This window comes from Bos mutus, chromosome 26 (genome assembly GCF_027580195.1).
Source record: "Bos mutus isolate GX-2022 chromosome 26, NWIPB_WYAK_1.1, whole genome shotgun sequence".
NCBI classification, from domain to species: Eukaryota; Metazoa; Chordata; class Mammalia; order Artiodactyla; family Bovidae; genus Bos; species Bos mutus.
In genome coordinates, this window is record NC_091642.1 from 44,328,577 (window position 1) to 44,353,374 (window position 24,798).

At 37.4% G+C, this 24,798-nt stretch overlaps 1 protein-coding gene and 1 non-coding gene across 6 annotated transcripts in view; both read left to right on the forward strand.

The window, feature by feature from the left end:
- The window catches only part of PRKG1 (protein kinase cGMP-dependent 1), a 1,407,171-nt gene that overhangs the window by 1,338,815 nt on the left and 43,558 nt on the right, over nt 1–24,798 (forward strand). For 4 of the 5 annotated variants that reach the window (XM_005904632.2, XM_005904631.3, XM_070363677.1 and 1 more), the window contains one exon: nt 12,597–12,693. In XM_005904632.2, the coding sequence (XP_005904694.1) occupies nt 12,597–12,693 (97 nt within the window). Of the gene's footprint in view, nt 1–12,358; nt 12,496–12,596; nt 12,694–24,798 lie in introns of those variants that run through there. The other variant, XM_070363679.1, reaches the window with a different exon arrangement.
- TRNAW-CCA (transfer RNA tryptophan (anticodon CCA)) lies at nt 1,184–1,255 on the forward strand. The gene has a single exon. It is a non-coding gene; the product is annotated as a tRNA-Trp (tRNA).

Consider the following 24,798-nt stretch of genomic DNA (forward strand, 5'->3'; position numbering starts at 1 on the left):
GATAAAACCGCACAGACTAACTCACACAGTCTCCCTTATTACCTATTTTCTATTATTTTTCTGAAGTGGTATCTTTATGCAAATAGCATAATAGTATAATTTCATTATTACTGAAATTTCCTTTGCAGTCAGTGAAAATAAGCACTACTAAAAATAGATTTTCTCAATTTGTAATTATTTCTCTCATGTTTTATATATTGTATATATTTACACTGAGGTTCCATCTGTTTTTCCTATATACCTAGCCACATACCACAAGTTGTATAGAAAGGATGAAACTCTGAGTGCTCAGCTTCCTGAAGGAAAGCCCCCTGTTCTCTGCAGCCCCACCCCATGAATCCCCCAGTTCCCTCTAGTTCACTTTGCTGGACGCCTGCTCACAGGTGCCAAGACACAGTACCAGTTCCTAAATTCAGGTCATCAGTGTCCTGTTCTAAAGGGGAAGAAGAAAGGTTTTCTGTCCTCTGCACTGCTGTCGTTTCAGCAAAGTTACAAAAAGGCAAATCAGACACTGTCTGTTCTCTGAACATGATAAGTGAACATCAAACACCCATATCGTTAAACCTAGTAGAGAGAGGGAAGTCAAAGTGATGCTCTCATCACAAGTATAGCTTGTTCTCTTATCAAAAGACCAGATTAATCCACCAACACTGTGTGAATTTGGTTAGCTGCTAACTCCTGAGAGAAAATCTAGTAATTTATTCAATGAGGAAAAGGAAGTCATAAAAAGAGAATTGAGTATAGGATGTGGCCAAGATGTCAGCTCTATCCCTGGAAAATCTGTAAGGAAATGAAAGTCAAATATGGAAAAAAATATTCTCTACCCTGATGCTGGGAAAGATTGAGGGCAGGAGGAGAAGGGGATGACAGAGGATGAGATGGTTGGATGGCATCACTGACTCAATGGACATGAGTATGGGTAAACTCCGGGAGTTGGTGACGGACAGGCAGGCCTGGCATGCTGTGGTTCATGGGGTCACAAAGAGTCGGACACGACTGAGCAACTGAACTGAACTGAATTGAACCTGTTAAGTGGTATAAAGAATAACTATAATAGGCCTAAATGCCCCTCCCAATTTCCTTCATTTCACACTATTATTTATTAACTATAAAAAATAAAACTGATATAGTGCTATTCAATTATATTTATACAAGTATCAAGTAAGGAGCTTTACCATGTGGTTCCCTGGTGGCTCAGAGGTTAAAGCATCTGCCTCCAATGCGGGAGACCTAGGTTCAATCCCTGGGTTGGGAAGATCCCCTGGAAAAGGAAATGGTAACACCTACTCCATTATTCTTGCCTGGAGAATCCCATGGACAGAGAAGCCTGGTAGGCTACAGTCCACGGGGTTGCTAAGAGTCGGACACAACTGAGCAACTTCACTTCACTTAAGATACATCAAATGCATCATTTTTATTTTAGGTACACAGTCTGCAACTTCCTATTGAAAGAACCACTTAGTATCCTATGCAATCTGTTGGTATGTAGGTAGTCCTCTTTTAAAACCATTGTGAAAAGCACAAAATATGACCAATATGTGTTAACTCAGGAGTGAAGTTCCATTTACATGTTACAGCAGTATTTATTTCATTTTAATTACATTTCAATGTAGTTGCTTTACAATGTGTTTTTACTGTACAGCAAAGTGAGTCAGCTATAGGTATACATGCATCTTCTCTCTTTTGAGTTTCCTTCCCATTGAGGTCAGCACAGAGCACTGAGTAGATTTCCCTGTGCAATGCAGTGGGTTCTCATTAGTTATCTATTTTATACATAGTAGCAGTAGTGTATATACATCAATCCCAATCTCCCAATTTACTCCACCCACCATAGCAGTATTTATCTAAACCAACAGTATAGCTAAAGTGAAATTTGATTAATCCTGGACTTCCATGACAACTGCGGCATATACTCAGAGAAACAATTACTGTAATGACTCTGCTGCTGCTGCTAAGTCACTTCAGTCATGTCCGACTCTGTGCGATCCCATAGACGGCAGCCCACCAGGCTCCCCCATCCCTGGGATTCTCCAGGCAAGAACACTGGAGTGGGTTGCCATTTCCCTCTCCAATGCATGAAAGTGAAAAGTGAAAGTGAAGTCGCTCAGTCGTGTCCGACCCTCAGCGACCCCATGGACTGCAGCCTACCAGGCTCCTCCATCCATGGGATTTTCCAGGCAAGAGTACTGGAGTGGAGTGCCATTGCCTTCTCCCTGTAATGACTCTATACCCACATAAAAAAGAGGCAGTGATTTGAGGATAATGAGTTGTTCCACCATTATCTCTCCACTCCTATCATTTGTGTAAAAATGCATGGAAAGATACTAGTTTTGAATATTGTAGCCATCTGTGCTAATCTTAACCAGTATATTTTATGATGATACTTCTGAATTATTGAGCAGAAACCTTAGCAGTGTGGAAATGTAGAATACCTTTGTAAAGTTAATTCATTTTGAGGGGGATGCATTTATAAGGTAAAAATTATGGAGAAGACCACATTGTAATACAGTCCTTTTGTATTTGTTGGTTTCTGTAAGTATGTACTCTGTTAAATACTACGCAGTTATTATCTGAGCCAGATGATCAAGGTCTGAGTCATTAGTGATAAATCATATAGATAGCATATATCCTTGACACGATGTGATGAAAATGGCACTTGACCTCTATGGTCCACCCCCTAAAACTTAGAACTTGAGTGAAATCATGAGAAAAACATCAAATAAATCAGAATTGAGAAATATTCTACAAAACACCTGACTGGTACTGCTTAAAACTGTCAAGGTCATCATGAACAAGGCAAGTCTGAGAAAGAGCATAGCCAAAGAGAATCTAAGGACATATAGTAGTTAAACACAGTATGGATGGGCTCCTGGAACAGACAATGGTCATTAGGTAAAACCCAAGAAAATCTGAACAAAATATGGAAATCATTTTTTTTAAGCCTCAGACCCTATAGTTTGCTTAATTATTCAGTTGTATTGGCTGCAGCATAGAACAATGCCAGATTTTGCATTTAGATGGCAATGACTTGATAACAAATAGGTGGTATTCCCTGAGCCTTCATTTGCTTAAATGCATAATCACTGTTACTGAACTATGTGACATGGGGAAATTTTTGCTCAATTTTCTTCTTTTCCACTTAATATTCTCTCTACTAAGAAAAAGACATACAGGCTTTCCCTGTGTCAAGATTGGGTGGTATTCTCCAGACCACTTGAGAATAACTGCTTAGAACTGTGGATACATTTCCCTGTGATACTTGTACCCTTTGTAATAGATGTCTGTCACATATGTATCAAATTTAATATTAGTAATCTTAATTTACATATGATCATTAGTCTTGATATTAAGAGCTGTATAGACACATCTATTAACCTTACTTTAAAATACTAATACCTGGTCCAAAATCCTACCATTGTATCAAGGTCTGTTTTTAACTCAACCCATAATTCTGATGTGAATCCTGGGTTACAGGGCATCTCTGGTATATTACAGTGTTATGGGGAAATGCATTAACAGTTCTATTTTGAACATCAAGACATATCTTGACCAACTGGTTAGTCAGGGGTCTTCTGCCTACTTTTGCTGAGAGCAAGACTCCCTTAAACAAAAATTTCTGTAATGTTTCTTGAAATGAGAGCTTCAGGAGTCAGGGATTGGAGAGCAGGATTGGTGCACAAAGAGGCAAAAGAGAAGCTGTGGGAACCAAGACTGTGCGTCACATGTGTATTTCCCAGAATGGTCAGGCTGCAAGTGAACTTATAGACCTGTCTAACACAAACCCTGCATCTTACAGAAATGAGAATGTGTTGCTCAGGTTCGGTTCTGGGCCAACTCCTGATCACTTCTTTTCCTGTATTCCTAGAGGTCAGGGAGAGTGGCTTCTAGTCTTATTTTCTTCTTGCTACACACTGAATCTTACTGCCTTATCTTCCTTTGGCTTGCTGTGACCATGGCCACATCCCCAAGCTCTTTGCTCTGAAGTTCACGTAGAATCGTTCAGAAATAAAGGGGAGCCATGAAAATTGAGGTACATAGCAAAGGCCCTGAATTTAGAAGTAAAAGCTGACCCCTAGTGTTCATTTGGAGAAGGAAATGGCAACCCACTCCAGTGTTCTTGCCTGGAAAATCCCAGGAACAAGGGAGCCTGGTGGGCTGCCATCTATGGGGTCAAACAGAGTCGGACATGACTGAAGCGACTTAGCAGCAGCCGTGTTCATTTAAGTCTTACCTAATCCTTCTGATCCTAGTTCAATCTTCTGACTGATCCCTTGATAAAGATTATAATTAAGACTAATTATGACATTTAACTAAGCTTAAAATTTCTCTTATTTATTTCAATATTTAAACCCCATATAAAAATAATGGATAAGAAAAGGGAAAGAGCTCTTAATTTGGGGGTAGAAAAGATATTTTCATATTTGAGGAGAAAACTTGGGCTGTCTTTACCCATCCCTTCTCTAGAAATGTTATCTATGGCAAACACTGTCCTCATGGAAATTGGAGGCAAGTTCTGCTGTAATGAATATTTACTCCGGAGCACAAGAGGCAATAAGTGAGGATAGATATGCTTTCCACAGGCAGAGGGGTTGGAGCAGTGAAGGCAGAAACAATCATTTTTACCTACCTCCTTTCCCTTAAACTTCAACTTCCTGGCCTTTGCTGTGCCAGTCTAGACCATCCTAGTCCATAAGAGTGAAAAGTGAAAGTGAAGTCGCTTAGTCGTGTTCGACTCTTTGCAACCCCATAGACTGTAGCCTACCAGGCTTCTCCATTCATGGGGTTTTCCAGGCCAGAATACTGGAGTGGGTTGCCATTTCCTTCTCCAGGGGATCTTTCCCACCCAGGGATCGAACCTAGATCTCCCACATTGTGGGCAGATGCTTTACCCTCTGAGCCACCAGAGAAGCCCTAGTCCATAGTCATAAGCAAAAGCCTCAGAATGAGATTCTGAGACATAGGAAAGGGAGAAGGAGGGATGTTAATATGCACGGAGATGAGAGAAAACCCTCAGGTCACTAGTCTCTGATGGCTGTCCACTTACATGAAAGAAATACTATTCTGGCATAATGTTGGAGACTGCATGCTTTTCTTCTTTGAATACATACATGCAAGTATCTGCATTCTCTAAATAAAAAATAATAATTGCTGAATAACTAAATAAATAACTTTATTATGGGCTAGTGACTCTGTTTAAGTAACAAACACCAATAAGAAAAAAATCTTTAATTCCTTTCTTGCTAGTTTTTTTCATGGCAATAGATATTTACTTTGGCCCTTATTTCAGAAAAATTAAAATTCCTTTCAAATTACTACACAGACTCTCTTTAAAAACAGAATAACTAAAATGCATGATGGTCAATATATTTCAAGCTAATGCTGGGTAGCTTATTCCTCATTTTCACAAATGCAGCTCTAATGTTTGGATTTTTAAAACTTCTCTCTTGAGCAGCAGTGTACTTTCATTCTGAGTCCTTTTATTTAATCAGAACACACGCACCCATAGGCCACATCAAAGACAAGAAGGCATCAGTACTCAGATAGGAGTCACATTCTTGATGTAAATGTGTAACAAAATAGTATATTATTCAAATATATTTTATAACTTATATGTTTGCCTTTATTTTACAAGTACCAGAATTAAAAAAAAAAAACTGTGATGATAGAATCAGATAGTAAAAAGGATTACAGATAGTAAGTCAAAATGCCAGTCACTTATGCCCGCACCTTTGTGACTTTGGCCAAGTCACTTACCATCTCTGGACTTTGTTCTTTCATTTTTTTAAAATGTGAAGGTTGGGTGAGAGGACCTCGCAGTGGCGGTGATCTAGATTTTGAACCACGATAGTATCTTACTACTTTGAGATAAAAGCATCTTTAAAGTTGTCTGATTCTCTATCTTGTTTAAGATGAAATTAAATTTTAGAGAATAAGTGTAAATATGCTACAATGTGAAACATGCCCAAGGTTTTTAGTTCCATTTCTTCTAGTGCTTAATTATTGAAATCAATCACTTATCAGCAGCTGGTCTGCTGCTGCTGCTGCTGCTAAGACACTTCAGTCGTGTCCAACTCTGTGTGACCCCAGAGATGGCAGCCCACCAGGCTCCCCCGTCCCTGGGATTCTCTAGGCAAGAAACCCAGTTGCAAAATAGAAGTAAAAATATTTGTTATCCCATCTTCACAGAGAATCAGGAAGGATAAATTAAATGAGAGACATTTTAGAGTCCTTGGAAGAAAGTGCTTCTTAAATTTAAAAAATTGCATTACTATCATTCTTATTAGGCAGCAGATATGAGTAATTTCCTGTTTATTCCTGTTGGCTGTATCTTCTCAAGGGAATGCATTTGAAAAATAAGTAGAACTATTTCATGGCTAGAGTACTTAAAAAAAAAAAAAAAAAACTTTTCTGAAAAAAACACAATTTTGAAAGTACAGAAAGCAAACTAATGCTATCTCAAATCCCCTGAAGAAGAGATTATACTTTCTGGAGAAAATTGACATAATGAAATACTTTATATTCATTAAGTTACTTTCAAACTTTTATTTCTTCAAGTTTTTGCCACTACTCCTAAAAGATAGTGACTATACCTGTATGCTTTACAGCCAGACAAATTAAAGATCATTTCTTTTTGTTTAGAAGTATATGAATAGGGTTTCTAATGTTTAAAGAGTTTTTTTTTCCCCAAAACTTACAGTAATAATAGATTTTCATAAAAATGTTATTTGAAAAATGTTATTTCAATAGGAAATATTGAAATGTTATTAAACCTCCCTATTAAACCTTAAAAAATAAAATAGTTCACAGTTTTCTAATGAAGTCAGAAGATTCTGCTTTTAAAGTTAGTTTAACAATGAGACTTTCAAATAAAACAATTATATTAATAAGAGATGACTGATGACTTGCTTATAGATTTAAGGACTATCCATTTTTCTTTTAGTGACTAAGCTTATTTAATTACAAACATTTTAGAATCAGGGAATAGGACATGTAGTAACTACGTTCATATTCACAAAATGTTAATGTAGCACAATGAGGCGATAGTCCCAGTAGTTTAAACCCAAATCACATCTGTGTTAAATAAGTATTATTGGTCCAGTTTCCAATTCTGTTTTCTCCGTATATATAGTTAATGTCTGGCTGAATCTGTATTTACTCTTCAAGATTAAAAATTAATGCACCAAGTTTTATTAAATCAGGAATTATTATTGCCTAAAATCCTATGTACCAAATAAGTGTTTATTCAGTAGATGGCCAACATTATAGCTTGCATGTGTCCTAGACCAGGTATATATTTTGTGCTTAAGGCTAACTTTTGAAGATTTCTTACCTCCTTTAACTATTTCTGTAAATATTTATTTATAGGTATTAATGTTCTTTGATCACATAAAAAGTGAAAGGATTCCTAGGCATTCATCTGAACATTTAAGTAAGCTAGGTTTCTGACTATATCTATACAACTTTTCCCTATTTACTTAAGTGTATGTTGATACTTTTACAAAGGCCTAAATGTTGAAGAATTCATGACTTGGAAGTACTAAGTCACCGGCAGAGCCAGAATCACAAGTCACGAGCTTCTGTTTGTAGGATAGGGTGTGCTCTTGCATTATTTTTATGTCTAGCATCGACATTGTCTCCTTGAATCTCATCTTACCTATTAAAAGTTATAGAGTAAAAAACTTAGTCATAGATGAGAGTTCATGTGTATTTACTGAAACATTTTATAGATTCCCCCAAGTCTGATAAAACTAAACAGGAAATAAAAATATACCCAAGAGGAGATAGCACAGGCAAGCAGTGGTGACTGATCTGCATGTGGGTTAAAATATACTAGGATTCCATTTGATTTTCCTTGGAGACACTTAAGAGTAGACTTCTGAAACAGATTTAAATTATAGATTTTGCTAGAGTAAATAGGGCCACACTAGCCTTTTGTTTCATTGTCTTTTAGTTACTGGCATTTGTATCCCATCTGGATGTCCCTTTGGATTCTTGGACCTTACTTTCAAAATGCACCTACTATTGTTTGCTTTGTAAATTAACACTGAGCCATTTCTGCTATTGCAGTATCAACATGAAGATAACATTTTAAGTTTCATACATTTTTATACCGGGTTGTACTTTGTTTTCGGTATTAAGAAGAGACGTTTGCTTCTTAATAATAGTGGTCAGTGATAAAGACTAGAACCTAATTCTGTTATCTTGAAATGATGACAGAGTTGATTCATTGACCTATGGCAACAGCAAGAAAAAAATTGTGAATAATAAAGGACATCTGAATTTTACTCTTGATTTGTGTAAGCTGGTGATATTGGAAGAGATGTGGTTTTGGATAGAGAAAGATAGGTTAAGATTATCCTAGTATTATTTTTGTTTCTAGATTTTGCATATGTGTCTATGTCTCATCATCTTTACACCTGCAGCTTTATTTACATTCTCATTGCTTTTAGAACTTCCTTTGGTGTATAAGGAGAAATGAAGAGAGAAGGTGACAATGTAGGCAACTTTGTTTCTTTCTAGCAGTTCTTACAAGTTCCATATGCCACTATTTAAAGAGTACCCTGTACAGATGAGTGCTTGTGGATTCTGATCATCAAAGAGCCAGGTGAATCATATTGTCAGGCATGTTTAAGAAATGCTGCTGCTGCTGCTGCTGCTAAATCGCTTCAGTCATGTCCGACCCCATAGACGGCAGCCCATCAGGCTCCCCTGTCCCTGGCATTCTCCAGGCAAGAACACTGGAGTGGGCTGCCATTTCCTTCTCCAGTGTTTAAGAAATGATATATGATCTATTTCACCCCACACACTTGTTCTCCTGTTGTAGTTATTTTCAGGTTGTTAGCCTATTCTGAGGGTTTGTAAGCTCCTTGAAGTCACAGAGTATGTCAGTGTTTGCACTTTTAAGGAAGAGAATCCATTGCTCTCACCCTGTGTTTAAAAAGTTAATGAATATACTTGTATTCATTTGTTCATTCAATATGGTTGACCCTTGAACAATATGAGTGTGAACTGTGAGGATCCTCAGATCTGCAGATTTTTTTCAGCAGTAAATCCTACATGATGCACTTGGTTGAACTGGTAGCTATGGAGCTGTAGATTCGGGAAAACTGTGACTACGGAAGGCCCACTGTTAATTATACATGAGTTTCTGATTGTTGGAGGGTCAGCACCCCTAACCTTTGCACTGTTCAAGGGTCAACTGTATATAATAGTATTATTTTAAAAAATATGTACCTCTAAGTTAAGGAACACTAGAAAATATACTTTATACTTCTTGCCAGATTTTAAGCAATCAAACATCAGGAATTGTATGCCCTCTTGTTCAGTTGCTCAGTTGTGCCTGACTCTTTACTACCCCCATAGACTGCAGCACACTAGGCTTCCCTGTCCTTCACTAGCTCCCAAATTTGCTCAAACTCATGTCCATTGAGTCAATGATGCCATCAACCATCTCATCCTCTGTTGTCCCATTCTCCTCCTGCCCTCAATCTTTCTGAGCATCAGGGTCTTTTCCAATGAGCTGGCTCTTTGCATCAGGTGGCCGAAGTATTAGAGCTTCAGCTTCAATCCTTCCAAGGAATATTCATGGTTGCCTTACTGTCCCTCTCATAAACACTTTTGCACAGATATATTTTAGATTTGAGTGAATCTGGGCCTAATTCCTTGGACCTGGTAGGCTGCAGTAGTAAGTAAGCTACGAACTCGTGCTCCACATTTATGTCCTTTAGACAAAAGATGTTTTATAGGACAAGAGCCATTTACCTAGCCAACTTATTTTGTCTCCTTTGTCATTCAAAATCATCAACTGTAAGGGCTGTAAAACATAACTGAGGTATTAAAATTATTTTCAAATAATTTCTAAGTAACAAGAAAGAATGAAAATATCCCTTCACTTATGAGCTGGAGTGGTTAGACACCTAAAGAAGCTAAATCATCTCTAGTTTGGCTTTTTTACAAAGGTCTCTTCAGATGGTGATTTCCATGTTAAAAAACATAGCTATTTATTCAAAAAGGAAAGGTGTACAGAGTCTCCATGATGAAGAGACTTCCTAAAGAGTAACCTTAAAGAGAAAAAAAAGACATGAAATACTAAGCAACATTTCCTGGCTTGGAAAAGAAAGCGCTCTGACAGTGTTTTTGTATTCTTTGTCTTCCCCAAAAATCATGACCTGAGGCCAGTGGGAACAGAATGGAGGATTAAGCACACAATTACCAAATTGCCCCTTCAAAAGGTATTTCACCAACCACTACAAAACAAATCACCCAATTAAAGGAAGTATTTTAAAAATTCACCTAGAAATAATAGCAAAGTAGTTAGTAAAGTTTTGCATCCTGTATATGTCTTTCTTTATCAATGCATTTTTTTAAAACCGTGTTAGCCATTACAAAGCTATTTTTCATTCCTATTGTTCTAGTACAACAGGGATAGGAGTCAAGACCAAGTGATAAGAGTCCACAGTACTCTTGCCATGAATGCATCACACTCCAGACTCATTGGAAAATTACTGATTTTCTTGGATCAATTTAATCCAACCCAGAATTATCTGGCTTCTGGAACCTCCTGAGACTTTCAGAGGGGTTAGCACTATTGTTCTCAACCCTTAACTGTTCATCAGAATCACCCAGAGAGTCAGCCAGGGAGCTGTAAAAGTGTATAGATAATATGATACTTCTTCCAGACATTGCTGATTTACTAGCCCTGTGGTGGGACCCCTATTAAGTGGTTTCTAAAAGATGCTCAGGAAGTTCTGATGTGCAGCAAATGGCTGAAGATGACTTGTTTGGATATTTCCAGACCAATTTTCCAAAGCTCAAATATAAGGATGTGGGTCGGTGGGTGGGTGGGGGACATTGCAAGAGCTTAAGTAATAACACCATATTGTAAATATATAAAATGGTGTCAGAGTAGTCTGAAACAGTTTACTCCCTTAGTATCTGAAATTTCTAAATCCAGCAAGCACATGGAATATTATTCAAAAAAAAGTCATTAAGAATTTGACTGCCAGGAAATGCTTGAACACATACAAACACTGTCATTGGGTCTGATCCCAACAGATGTCCCTTTTAGACACCTGTTGGAGTGAACTGTGCCACTGACCCTTTAAATGGGATGGAGCTTTAATTTTCCAAAAGCAGGGACCCAGTTGGAATGCTAGAAATGCACATTTGTTGCTTATGTTCCATTCTAGTAAACCATCTCCTGAAGAATTATGTTGATCTCTTGATTGTGTAGTTAATGAGATAAGTCTACAAATAGCATTCAGATTGACTAGCAGTCTTATTTATAGAGGTGTACTGGAAGGAGTTGATTTCCCATAATCAGCTAATAAGGAGAAGCAATGTTATTTTTACCTTCTCAAGAGTCTTTCAAGAATTGATGTGTGAAAAACGAGAACTGTCCTCGTAAACTGGAAACTGTTGAAAGCTCACCTAGAAAGCTATTTCGCATTTCTCCTAAGTGGGGAGTCTGGATTTGTGTTTGATCATAATGGAATAGCTAACATGTTAGCACAGCTTAACACCAAACATGCCCGTGGATGATTCTTTCCAAAACCCGACGTAAACAAGCTGTCTTAGTATCCTTATTTCAGGCACGTTCATCATGTCTATTTATAGCATACTACTGAATCAGGTACTGCCTGGTTGAAGGTCATGGATTACACATAGCTATTCAAATACTTTATTTTTGAGACAGCTGAATTACTCCCTGACCTGACTTTAGTGAGTGGGAGGATCATCTTTATGCCTTCCTGCCCTTTCTAAAAATAGTAGAGCCTTTTAACAAGGAGATATTTTAAGCAGCTCATATTCACTTGTCTCATCAGGAGACACTTATTTTGGCCACTTGCATGTGTCCAATTTGCCTGTCTGAAGAGTTAGACTTTTGAAGGCTACTCTGTGCTCCTCCACACCACTCATATAAGAAACTGGCAAGCCTAAAGACACTGGGATTACTAGCTGAGAGTCAGTGGGTAATTACAAACGAAGGGAAGACACTTTTTAGGAATGTGAATATGCTTCTGAAACCATCCATTTCAGATATTTCCACATCAGTCCTCAGCTGTTTGGATCTGTTTTCATAAAACCTGGCTGTGACTGCACTCCAGAGACCTCAATGATCTTGCCACTTTTAATAATTATTAATAGGAGCCACTGCCAGCCTGTGGATAAGGGAACCTAATGAGAAACTGCCATCCAAAAACTGAACTGCAAAAACAAAGCCAAGCAAAACCAAACAATCCAAAACAAAACCAAAAGAGAACAACACAAACAATCTGTGCTCATAAGAAGACGCGTAGAAAAGCACCGAGATGTAACTCTGATTTGATAACTGGATTTATCAGTCACATGACTGGCATGCAGTGGGTACTTTGTATTTTTCTACTTTGAAAATAGAAGCTCAAATCTAGGTATTCTGCACAACTGGGACCAAAAAAAAAAAAATTATGAGTATGAGAAAACGCAGACTCTAAAAGCAAGATGGAATTTAAGCAGGTAAACCCTGTCTCACAGTCATGTCATTCTGGTACAGTTGTACGTGGTACTCGTGTTTGCACCTCTAAGAAATTTCCATTTTTTCGCATCAAAAACTCCAGATACGAAGCTGAAGCTGCTTTCTTCGCCAACCTGAAGCTGTCTGATTTCAACATCATTGACACCCTTGGAGTTGGAGGTTTCGGACGAGTAGAACTGGTAGGTAATCATTCTTTAAATGCTTTTGAAAGTCCTGTCTTCTTTTTTAATTTTTTTCTTCCAAAGATTTTTTCTTCTCTATCTAATCATTCATTACTCTTGTTCCTAAATCCGTACCAATACTTTCATATCAGCATATCAGAGTTTTCAACAAAGTGAACTATATCATGTAATCATTAAACAAAAAATAAACATCAATTTACTTTTCAGAAAACCTCTTCATAATAAATGGAAGGTAAACACATTTACTTAATGAGGAGTCATAAGGCACTTTTTACCCAGCTGAGTTTCTATGATCTTTATTTACTTACTAAGTTCTGAGCAGTGCTCACTAACTTAATTATGCACTCTATAATCATAATAACTAAAATATAAATTTATGTATATATAAATGGAGATGAGGTATATTTACATGTCGTATATACTTATGCATATAACATATAATTATTCTCACCACTGCTTTAAAAATTAAGTAAATGGTGTAGTTATTCTGTGATTCTGTAGTTATAAGTACCTACTGAGATTACAGTGCATATATATATAACTGTATTAGATAATATGGTTTGAATATTTTATATATTTCACACATATTTCTATTTCATGTACACACACACAGAGCTAAGTGTTAAGATTAAGAAGACAGTTTGATACAAGTTTATACATTAAACACATTGTATCAGTGTGGGGTAAACCAGATGAAAGCATGTTCTATTGTGTCTGTTTAAAATATAAATTTAAAAACAAAAACTAGGAAAAAATGTATTCTAGTTGCTGCATTCCAGACTGTGTAGATAAAACCATATTTGAGAATTCGATTAGTGGCCACTCTTCTGAACGTGGAGGATCCCTGATATTAGACACCAGTACAGTATGTTAGGAACTCCCTGAGACTGTGCGCAGTTCAGTAAATAGTTACTGTTGCCGTCAGGTGACAGGAGAAATCCCCTTCCATAAAAGTAGCTTGAAATCCCCTTCCAAAAATCCTGATGGCAACAGTAACTATTTTCATGTTTGTCCATTTGTGCTACAGTAGGGGTTTTTGAGTTGGATAGCACAACTATGCTATTTACTTCAGTATTAGACAAGAAGTGTTTAGAGCCATAGCGTATTGCATTGAACTTGCATTATGCTTCCCTTAACACTGGCTGGAGGTACTACGGTAGGTAATACTGCTTCTGACTCCACTCCTGACTTCATACTGTGCCTCTGGGGATCAAATATTTTCAGTTATAGGAGTGAAAATCAAATAAGGGCCTAGGAAAAAAACCTCCTTCTTTTCTGAACCCTGCTAAACTAATGCAATCTTAGATTTATTTTTCAAAAATATTGATTTTGTGATAAAATATAACTTCATATAGCTGGTGAAGACTTGATGACAGTGTTACACATGGACATCTTAGCACTGGGGAGTGCTGGCACGTAGAAGGGCGCAGAGCATAGCACTCCCAACCATGACGTGTTTATTGTCTCGTGTGTTTGTTTATATTGCTCTTTGTGTCTAAAAACTCCTCTCTCTATGAAATAGCATAAAGGACAGAATCTCCTTGATATTCATTTTATGGCTGTTATAGTTTCTTCAGTATCATTTTTAAAGACTTTGTACAACAAAAGAGCTGTTTTAGTTGACCATAAAAATATCTACATTATAACTGTGGTCTCCTAAGAGGTCTGATAACTTCAGACTGGGAGCCTTTGCGTTAGCAGTGAGATCTTTTACGAAATAAAAGAATTTACTTAGGATTTTTGAAATATTAGAAATCACTTAAAGACACTGAAACCCCTTCAAGCTGCATAATCAAATGCCAAGCTGATAGTGGAAAACTTCTAGAAAATTCCCTCAAAAATGTGAGAAGGCACAAACCACCACCCAATTAAGGAAGATTTGAAATGGACAGTTGGTAAAGAACCCACCTACCAATGCAGGAGACTCAAGAGACACAAGTTCAATCCCTGGGTCAGGAAGATCCCCCAGAGGAGGAAATGGCAACCCGCTCCAGTAATTTTGCCTGGAAAATCCCATGGACAGAGGAGCCTGGCAGGCTACAGTCCACGGGGTAGCAAAGAGTCAGACAGGACTGAATGCACATGCACATCCACGCAAAGTGGGCATATTAAAGGTAATGCAGTTTAAAAAGACAAAATTCACATGTGTTTGTATGCAACTGCATGGTTGAGTACATACATATTTATTATAATCTTCATCCCAGGAGGGAAATCGGAAGTAGTTCACCCTAACTTTCTTCTCATGGATATTATGTTTCACACTTTTACACAAATGTTTGTAGACTAATGGAAATCATATAGGTTATAACTAGGTATAAGGTATAACTAGTACATCCCAGGAAGAAGGGTATGTCCTTAACCTCTGAAGTGACGTCATCTTGTGTGATCTTGCACTTCCCAGAACAAGTGGGATAATCCAAATATCCAAGTTATCTTCACTGTTCAGTGTAGACTAGCCATTTCAGTGATCACTATTACCCTAGAATCCACTACCCCAGTTCTTGCCACTTACTAACTACCCTATAATATTAATTACTGGGTATGAAAAATATTCTTCTCTGTGATGATTCATTTTTACATGTATTTGGTGATTCCAAAATTAGGAGCTTGGCTTCAACCCTTTGACTGCAATTACACATTCTGTTGTCATAGCTGATAGGGAATCATGGTGAGGACACTGGTGACCACCCAGGAGACTGTAATGTCCCATTAGAGTAATACTCACACCCTTCATAGGTAGGCGGCAGGTCTAGATAGAGCCAGTTCTGTTCTGTTGTGATTACAGAATTTTAACCTTCACTCCTCTCTGCAAATGGTGCATGTGAGATATTCCTGTTGATTTTATAGAGTGCTATTTTGATGCAGTATATCCTTCACATGAACTCATTTTACATATGTATACAAAGTAATGCACGTGTTACTGAACCACCAAAGACAGAGATTCTTGGGCTCTGGAGGAGGAGAATTCAATCAGAGGCCAGAGACTAGGCTTGATCACTCAAAGCTTTTGTGTAATAAAGTTTTATTAAAGTATAAAAGGGATAGAGAAAGCTTCTGACATAGACATCAGAAGGGGGCAGAAAGAGTCCCCCCTTACTAGTGTTAGCAATGGAGTTGTTATATACTTTTTAACTACTTATTACAGTGAATCAAAAGAATGTCTGGAAGTTCTAAAGACCTCACTAGACCCACTCCCATAATTTACATTTTAAGATAACAGGATTAGCCAGAAGGTTTTTTTCCAGAGACTGTCCTCAAGCAGGATACATTTTTTATATAAGCCTAAAGATTGTAGAGAGAAAAAAAGTTTGCCCTTTCCTCCTCCTTGAGAATCCAGACCCTTCTCTCCTTGGGGACACCCGGACTTCTTATCAACCTGCCTAGGAACTGACTCTCTCAATACCAAGTACATAATATTTATACCTTGAACCTACCAACCCTTACTTCAGTAGTAATGTTGATCAGGTAAGTGACATTATAAAAATTACCACAATTTTTATAATAGTAGTCTTTTTAAAAATGTTCCCAGATATAGATTATAAGATTATAAACTCTTGAATTGGGTATGTAGAACTAAGAAATTTGTATTTATGAACCCTATTTCCTATTAGAAGTTAGAAGTGTAGTTTTATTATCATTTGATATACAGATCATGTTCATGTCATTTTGCTTAATATAATACCCTTCAAACACTTCTTAGCATTTCTTAATTTTATCACTTATGTCAATTTAGATGAACTTAGATGCAGGGGTATTTTTCAGACAGATGAATTACTGAAATGGTCTACTGCCAAATTTTAGAGATGAGCACATAATTTAGGAAAATAATGGAAACTTAAATATTTCTTCAGTGATGAGACAAGAAGCTTAAAGTAAAGGCCTTATATGAATGGGAGTTCTGTTCTTAAGTTATTCAGTCTATTTCATAAATACTTTAGCATAACTGATTTCAACTACTCTCAGACACATCTTATTCACACCCATTACCTTTGGGAAGTCATTTATACTGCTTTCCTTTCTGTGACCTGGTATATGCTTTATTTTCTGTACGTATTTTATTTTGAAGAATTGCTTTCTTACTTACTCAGGGCTACCTGCTTACAGAATATTTTCCAGAAGATCACATTCCATTTATAATAGCACCTTCAGTGAAATAACTTCTTTTTTTAATGTATGATATAATCGTTAAAGCTATAAGCACTGCTGTAAGACATCTATATAATCCTCTTAATTTACAAGACATAAGTGTAAAATAAGGAGATTGATTTTTACAAATCACAAGTGAAAATTAATCTCATTCCTTTATGGTCACATTTCGAATTTACTCTCATTTGCTCTTGTCAGAGAGGCACTTGCTTTTCAAAGTAGATTGTGTGTGTGAAAGTCGCCCAGTTGTGTCCAACTTTGCGACCCCACGGACTATAGCCTGCCAGGCTCCTCTGTCCATGGAATTCTCCAGGCCAAAATACTGGAGTAGGTAGCTGTTCCCTTCTCCAGGGGATCTTCCCAACCCACTGATCAAACCCAGGTCTCCTGTATTGTAGGAGAATTATTTACTGTCTGAGCCACCAGGGAAGCCCCTCAGAGTAGACTGATACAAGTCAAATTTACTAATCTAGCAGTGATATGTGGTGGTTGCTTTAAATGTTAAATATTTAATCTATTTATTCAGCAATTCAAACCTATTCCAGAACACCATACTTGGATAAAATATAGGAACAGTGATATGGAAAACATGATCTCTGTCTTCTTGGATTATATTCTTTCTACATCATTTATTTTATATTTATGTAGCCAGCTCTCTGCTGAGACATACAAAGTTTAATAGAAAATAGCCACTGCCTCTAGGGACTCACAGTCTTCTGGGACAGGCAATCATGCCAAGTAATAAGTAAACCCATAGAGTATGAGCAACATGTGCTCAGCACATGGAAAAAAGAGCAAGACTTCCTGAATGTCTTAGAATTTCTAAGACAGACGATCAACAACATTAAGATACTGACATAAATAACCTAAAACGTTTTGGTATACTTCTCATAAAATGATCTATTGCAAGACAGTTTATTAATAAACTGATAGTATGTTTATTGATAAATTGATATTACTTTCTTACTAAAATAATAAAGCTTTTTATTTGAACCCAGCTTTATAATTTTCAAGTTGCTCTCATATCCTGTGTATAATTTTGCCTTTATACTACTCTGGGAGGTATAATCCACATTTCACAGGAAAGAAGTCAGGAGTAATGTGTATAAGTGACCTAAGATCACAGGGCACTGAAAGAGCTGTTGTTATTGCCCAGAACTACTGACTTTTAAACTAGAATTTCTTTTGTAATCATTCTGACTTCTAAAAATATTTAGATTCTGTCACGCCAGTAACAGCCACCATTATAAAATCAGACAAGTGTCACACTTCATTATCATATGTATACCTTTGTTTTCTTTTTTTAAAAAAGTCTGTTAGAATTCAAGAACCTGTATTTATGATGATCCACTATTCACCTCTTCCTCTGTCAAACCTTCAGAGAGTCTCTTTTCTCTTTTGTGGCTCCTAGTTTAGTGTTAAAATATCTATGGAGGGAAAAATAGACATGAGACAGTATGACATGGCAGCTAAAAGCTAGAATCTGGAGTCAGTCTTTCTGGATTCAGATCTTGCCAACTGTGTGTGATTAGTCATTTACTTAAACCTCTTGAGCCTTAGAGGTTTTTTTTATTGAGAATAATAAAAGGGTATGTGCCTAACAGATTGCAAAGATTGAATGAGTTAAACTCCATAAAATACTGCCTTCCCCATAATAGGTTAGTACGTTTTGGCAGTGTTATTATTATTATTAAAATATGCTAATAATAACTACCCATTGATCATTTTCGGCTTTGCCTGTAGAAAAGGGAAGGGATGAAATAATTTTCCTCTTTTCTACCATTGTCAGGCCAAGTCCTGAGAATACACGCATTTCCCCAATATAAGAAAGAGCCTGAGGTCTTCAAATGACCTACTATGAGAGCTTGTATTGAATTCCCCCAAACCACTAAGCTCCTTACTTTCTGATCTGTCATGAGTGCAGATGGGAAACAATTTTCAGTCATCCTCACACTAAACCTTTGTGAACCTGAAGTAGTCTGCTCTAACGTATCCATTTCTCTTCTAAATTGTAAAGCCTCACCCCTTAACCTCTGGATAGGAAATCATTTTTGGTGCAAACTCCTAAATCATATCCACTTTCTCCGTAACTTTCTTAAACCACGGCACCCTGGTTGGGCACAACAAGGGTCTGGCTCTTGCCAAGTGGAGGGCAAAGGTCACCTCGCATTTCACCTGTGCCGCAGTTCCATGACGGGATTGCCCAGGATGGGGCAATGTAGTAGCAAGTTGTGAGAACTCTGCCTACACTCACAACCACAGTAGTGTAACAGGGTCTATGTGCTATCCATACACTCTCAGCATTTCTCCCAGCTGCTCAGTCACTCTTTGTCACATGAAAGTGACGTGGAAGACTATGTACACCAACTTAAAAAAAATAGGGACTAAGAGATGATTAAAGAAAGAAATGAGGTGAAACACCTATTGCTCAGTCAACAGAGTTTTGTTTCATTGTTATGAAAGGGGAAAGGTTAACTCCACAGGGAAACCCCACAGAAGATGAAAACTTTTCAAGAGCTTCTTGCTGCCAAGCCACACGCACGACAGTGAAATGGAATAGCTGTGGGACCACTGGGCGACGCTGGTATTTGTGGCCACGGCAGTTTATGCTGCAGACGATGCCTGGGGAAAACCCTGCCGTCCTCCGGCCTTGTGTCCTCAGTAACCAGTGAATCAGGACTCTATGCCGGGTGAAAACTCAAAATGGCCTCCTTTTAATACAGCCTTTTCTCTAGACATACCTTTCTAGTCAATACAGTGTTGGTCTCTGAGTCATGTCCGACTCTTTGCAACCCTGTGGGCTGTAGCACACCAGGCCCCTCTGTCCACTGGATTTTCCAGGCAGGAATACTGGAGTGGGTTGCCATATCCTACTAGGATTATTATTAAACGTGTCATCCTCATTTATTCTCCAAAAGAATGAAAATTGACACAAATTATTAGTTGTGATAAATAGTGTTGATTTCTGAGAAAACAGGTTATTCAGAGAGCCAAAGAAAATCCAATCTGATAAATGCTAACTGAACGTAACAGGTGTAGTCACAGTACAGGCATTCCTGAGAGGGGCTGCGGGTTCAATTCCAGACTACTGCAATAAAGGGAGTATCACAATAAAGCAAGTCCCAGGAATTTTTTGGCCTGCATATAAAAGTTATGTATATACGATTGTTGTTTAGTCACTAACTTGTGTGTGACTCTTTTGCAACCCCATGACTGTAGCCCCCAGGCTCTTCTGTCAATGGGACTTTCCAGGCAAGAATACGGCAGTGGGTTGCCGTTTCTTTCTTCAGGGATCTTCCTGACCCAGGGACTGAACCCACATTTCTTGCTTAGCAGGCAGATGCTCTACCACTGAGCCACTAGGGAAGCCATGTATATACCATGCCGTAGTCTATAAAGTATGAAAAAGCATTATATCTGAAAAACAATGTACCTCCCTTAATTAAAACATATTTTATTGCTAAAAAATGCTATCATCTGAATCTTCAGTGAGTCATAGTAGTAACATCAAAGATTACTGACCACAGATTATAATAGCAAATACTAATGAAAAAATTTCCAATATTATGAGAATCACCAAAGTGTGACCCAGGGACACAAATGTGGGCAAATGCTGTTAGAAAAATGACAAACTTGAATTTGACACAGAAACAATTTACATGGCATTTAATTGTATTGACAACTGTTTACATACTGTGCTGTATTTACACCTACTTATATAGCATTTTCATTGTATTGGATATCATAAGCAAAGAAGAGATGATTTAAAGTACACCAAGACCAAGTGAAGTCGCTCAGTCGTGTCTGACTCTTTGCGACCCCATGGACTATAACCTACCACTCTCCTCCATCCATGGGATTTTCCAGGCAAGAGTACTGGAGTGGGTTGCCATTTCCTTCTCCAGAGGATCTTCCTGACCCAGGGATCGAACCCAGGTCTTCTGCATTGTAGGCAGACACTTTACCGTCTCAGCCACAAGGGAAATCCTTAAAGTACACAGGAGGGTTAATTTAGGTTATATGCAAATATTACGCCATTTTATATCTGGGACTTGAGGATTTGAGGATTTTGGTATCCACAGGGGATCCTGGAGCCAATCCCTCCAGAATATTAAGGGACAACTACTAATGTAGACAAAGGAGCCTGGCAAGACACAGTCCTTAGAGTCACAGAGTCAGACGTGACTAAAGCTCACACATCATAAATCTAGAAGGCAGTGGACGCATCTTTCCAAGGCTTGAGATAAATTTTGGATGAACTCTTTTATCACCAATTAATCCACTCACTCACCTTTTTTGTTTTCTATGACATAAATTTGATTTTTTAATCCAGTGAATTTATGGTCACATCACATGCAGCAAAAAGTTTATCCAGTAAAAATTTCCTAAACATTTTTTGTGGGATGTAGAAATATGAGGTGTGATTCCTACCCTCAAAGAACTTCTTGCCTTCTCCTGAGCAAGAAGATCCATACATATGAAAAACAGCAAATGAAATCTTTTAGAACTGTATTAAATTCTAAATCATGCAGAAGGGTTCTCAGCATTTCAAGAAGAGAGCATTTGGAGCTGATGGTGTAGTGAGGTCCTAAGAAGACACAGAACTCAAGCTGGAGCTGACAGAATAGGTTGGGAGTTAAATAGATGAGAAAAGGCTGTTCGGGGGAAAGGCCATTCCAGGAAAAGTTTACAGCACAGAAGGCCATGTGTTTTCACAGGACGCCAAAGCAAGTGGCCTGACGAGGGGTTGTGTGAGCTAGCAGGGAGAAATACTAGATGACCAATTGACAGGGTATAACCGTATTATATTCTTAAAGCAGATGTACTTTTAGGCATCGGGCATTTTTGGCCATTAGGTCAAGCGAGGAACGCAAATAAACACAGACTCAACCCTGAACTTCCACCCATGAAATAAAAGAATATACTATAAGGTGACTAGACAGGCTATTTTTAGGTGGCAGTGCTCCCAGAAATAAACATCATAATTTCACTTCTGAATAAGGTAGTTTACTTTGTGCCAAGATGTATTCCACATCCCTGAAAATTTTATATAAACACTTTCAGTGACAGATCCCTTCCATGAAAGGGAAAAACATCTTCTATTTGTTAATAGTGTTGAAAATAGCCGTGTCCTCTTAAATCAAATGAAATGATTGGTCTTGCCTTCTGGAAATAAACTGAAGAAAGATGATTCTGAATATTTCAGTGTATCTAATCAACTGTATACATTTATAGTTCATGGCTGAGTCATACTCTCTCCTTGCATTAACGTCCCTAGTTGCCACTGATGTGTGTCATATATTAGGCTAAACACTGAGCTAAGTTATCAGGAGATTTTGTGGGTCAGATGAGTGAGTGAGTGAAAGTCACTCAGTCGTGTCCAGCTCTTTGCAACCCCATGGACTATGCAGTCCATGGAACTCTCCAGGCCAGAATACTGGAGTGGGTAGCCTTTCCCTTCTCCAGGGGATCTCCCCAACCCACGGATCGAACCCACGTCTCAGAAAGGGTGAAATTCGAGTATACCATATATTAGGATATTAAGATCTGATTATAAGCCATTTGATTAAAAGTCTTCCAGTATGTAACCATTTCTTAAAAAATTACAAGGTTTATTTGTCTAACATCTTAAAAGTGTGACTAGAATGTACACACTGTCATAAATTAATCTGATCATATCTCAGATAATAGAATTTTGCCATATATGATTCTCTCTGTGTCATTTAAACTCATTTTAAACCTTCACTGAGTCAATAAGCAAAAGAAAGTGAAGTGTCAACTTATACTGAACTCCATCTGTGTAGTGTTTTAAGTATTAAGTATTAGAATAAGTGGAATTATGTGAAATACTTAACAGTATAAAACTATTGCATATAGTAATTCTTTATATTAGTGAGATTATACATAGAAATTAAATCTTAAGGGAAAGAAATTGATTATTTGATGAAGGAAGATAATTTAAGAAAATAAAATAAGTACTGTAGGAAAGAGAAATAATATGTTTAAATTTCACATTTCAGTAGACAATCTGAAATAAAAGTAGCCCTTTGAGTAAAAATGTATCAATGCTAATTCTCTATTAAGGGAAATCACAAGTGTTCTTTCATTTGCAAATGATTTCCATAAAAGAATCCAAACTTTTGTTCATGTTGTAATTAAAAATTGAAAAGTATGGAGCTCTCTTTCTCATCTTCCTCTAAACTGAAAGTTAAATGTCTTTTTAAAAAATTAAAATGAAAACTATTTCCTCTATGAACACTGCTTTGCACATCTTTTACTCAACTTTAATTTAAGAAAATATGTATTTCCTTATGTTTCTTGTCACTAGCCATAGAACTGAATTTAGGTCTAAAGGCAAGTTACAGAGATAATGGGGTTATGGACACTTTTCATGACAGGTGTGGTGACCTTGGAAAGGAAAACAAGGATGAAAAGACTGTCTTAATCATCACTTGTGCAAATGGCAGGTGGAATCAAATGAAAAAAGATAAGACAAATCACTCTTTCTAGGTTCTTTGTTCTGAATTGATATGTCTGACTATTAATATAGATAGCTTAGTGGTTATTATACATAATAGCACTTAATATTATGAATAAAATCTTAAGTAAAAAAGCTTACAACAGGGCCACACCTCTGTGCTCATGGCTGAATAATTTTCAAACTCTGACGTCCGTATTTAACTCATTGTCCAGCCTTTCCATTCTCTGTGTTATTTGGATATGCGTCATACAGTGACGAGTTTTCATTGTTTCTCCCTGTATATCCTATGGAACAAAACAGATGCCACAGGTTCTTTCTTAAGCGTCAGACATAGATGAGGGAAAGAAATCTATGATATTACTTTGTAATGTAGAAACACAGATAAGTAATAAAACTGTGGATAACTAGTGAGAAAAGAGGTTTTAACAACAGTGTAAAATCAGACAAGTTTTTAATTAAGATGATGCTTAACGCTTCCTGAACTTGATAGTACTTTTACACAGTGAAATGTAATTCTCACAAAAGTTATCTTTTTTTTTGGTTAGGAAACGTTGAGGAGTACAATCCAAAACTACTTTGTAGAATAGAAGCTTTCTGTGCCCTTAAAAAATTTAACTTTCTTTCACTAATGCAGTCAGTCAGTGCTTCCTGAATATTTGGGCACATTAGTATTTCAGAATCGGACACGACTGAAGCGACTTAGCAGCAGCCGTATTTCATGTCCAAAAATGTTATTTGAGTCACAGCAGTAATATTGCTTTTTCTTTCTCTATTGAAAGAAAAACGGTCTTAAATTCAGACAGATAAATTTTTCCTATTCCTTTTCATTCAGATGGTAGGAACAACTAACTTAAAAACAGATTTAATTATGAATTATAGTAGTAAAATACTATTTATAGTGAAAGTCGCTCAGTCATGTCAAAATCTCTGTGATCTCATGGACTATACAGTCCACGGAATTCTCTAGGCCGGAATACTGGAGTGGGTAGCCTTTCCCTTCTCCAGGGGATCGAACCCAGGTCTCCCGCATTGTGGGCAGATTTGTTACCAGCTGAGCTACAAGGGAAGCCCAAGAATACTGGAGTGGGTAGCCTATCCCTTCTCCAGCAGATCTGCCTGACCCAGGAATCCAACCGGGGTCTCCCACGTTGCAGGCAGATTCTTTACCAACAGCTATCAGGGAAAAAAAGTATCCCTTTTAATTAGCATTCCCACATATCTTGGAATTCATGGTAATAATGATAATGATTCTTACATAGCACTTTTAATTTTCAAAGTATTTTCACATACACCATCTGATTTGGTCTTCCAATATGTGCAACTATAAACTAATGTGGTTTTATTCTCGTAAGTGAGGAAAATGAGGCTCCAGATTACATGAACTTGGGTATGATTGTAATTTGTATGTTATTAAAATAATAAGACATTACCCAGCAAATACATATTATTGTGACTAGAAAAGTTTTAAGAATTTG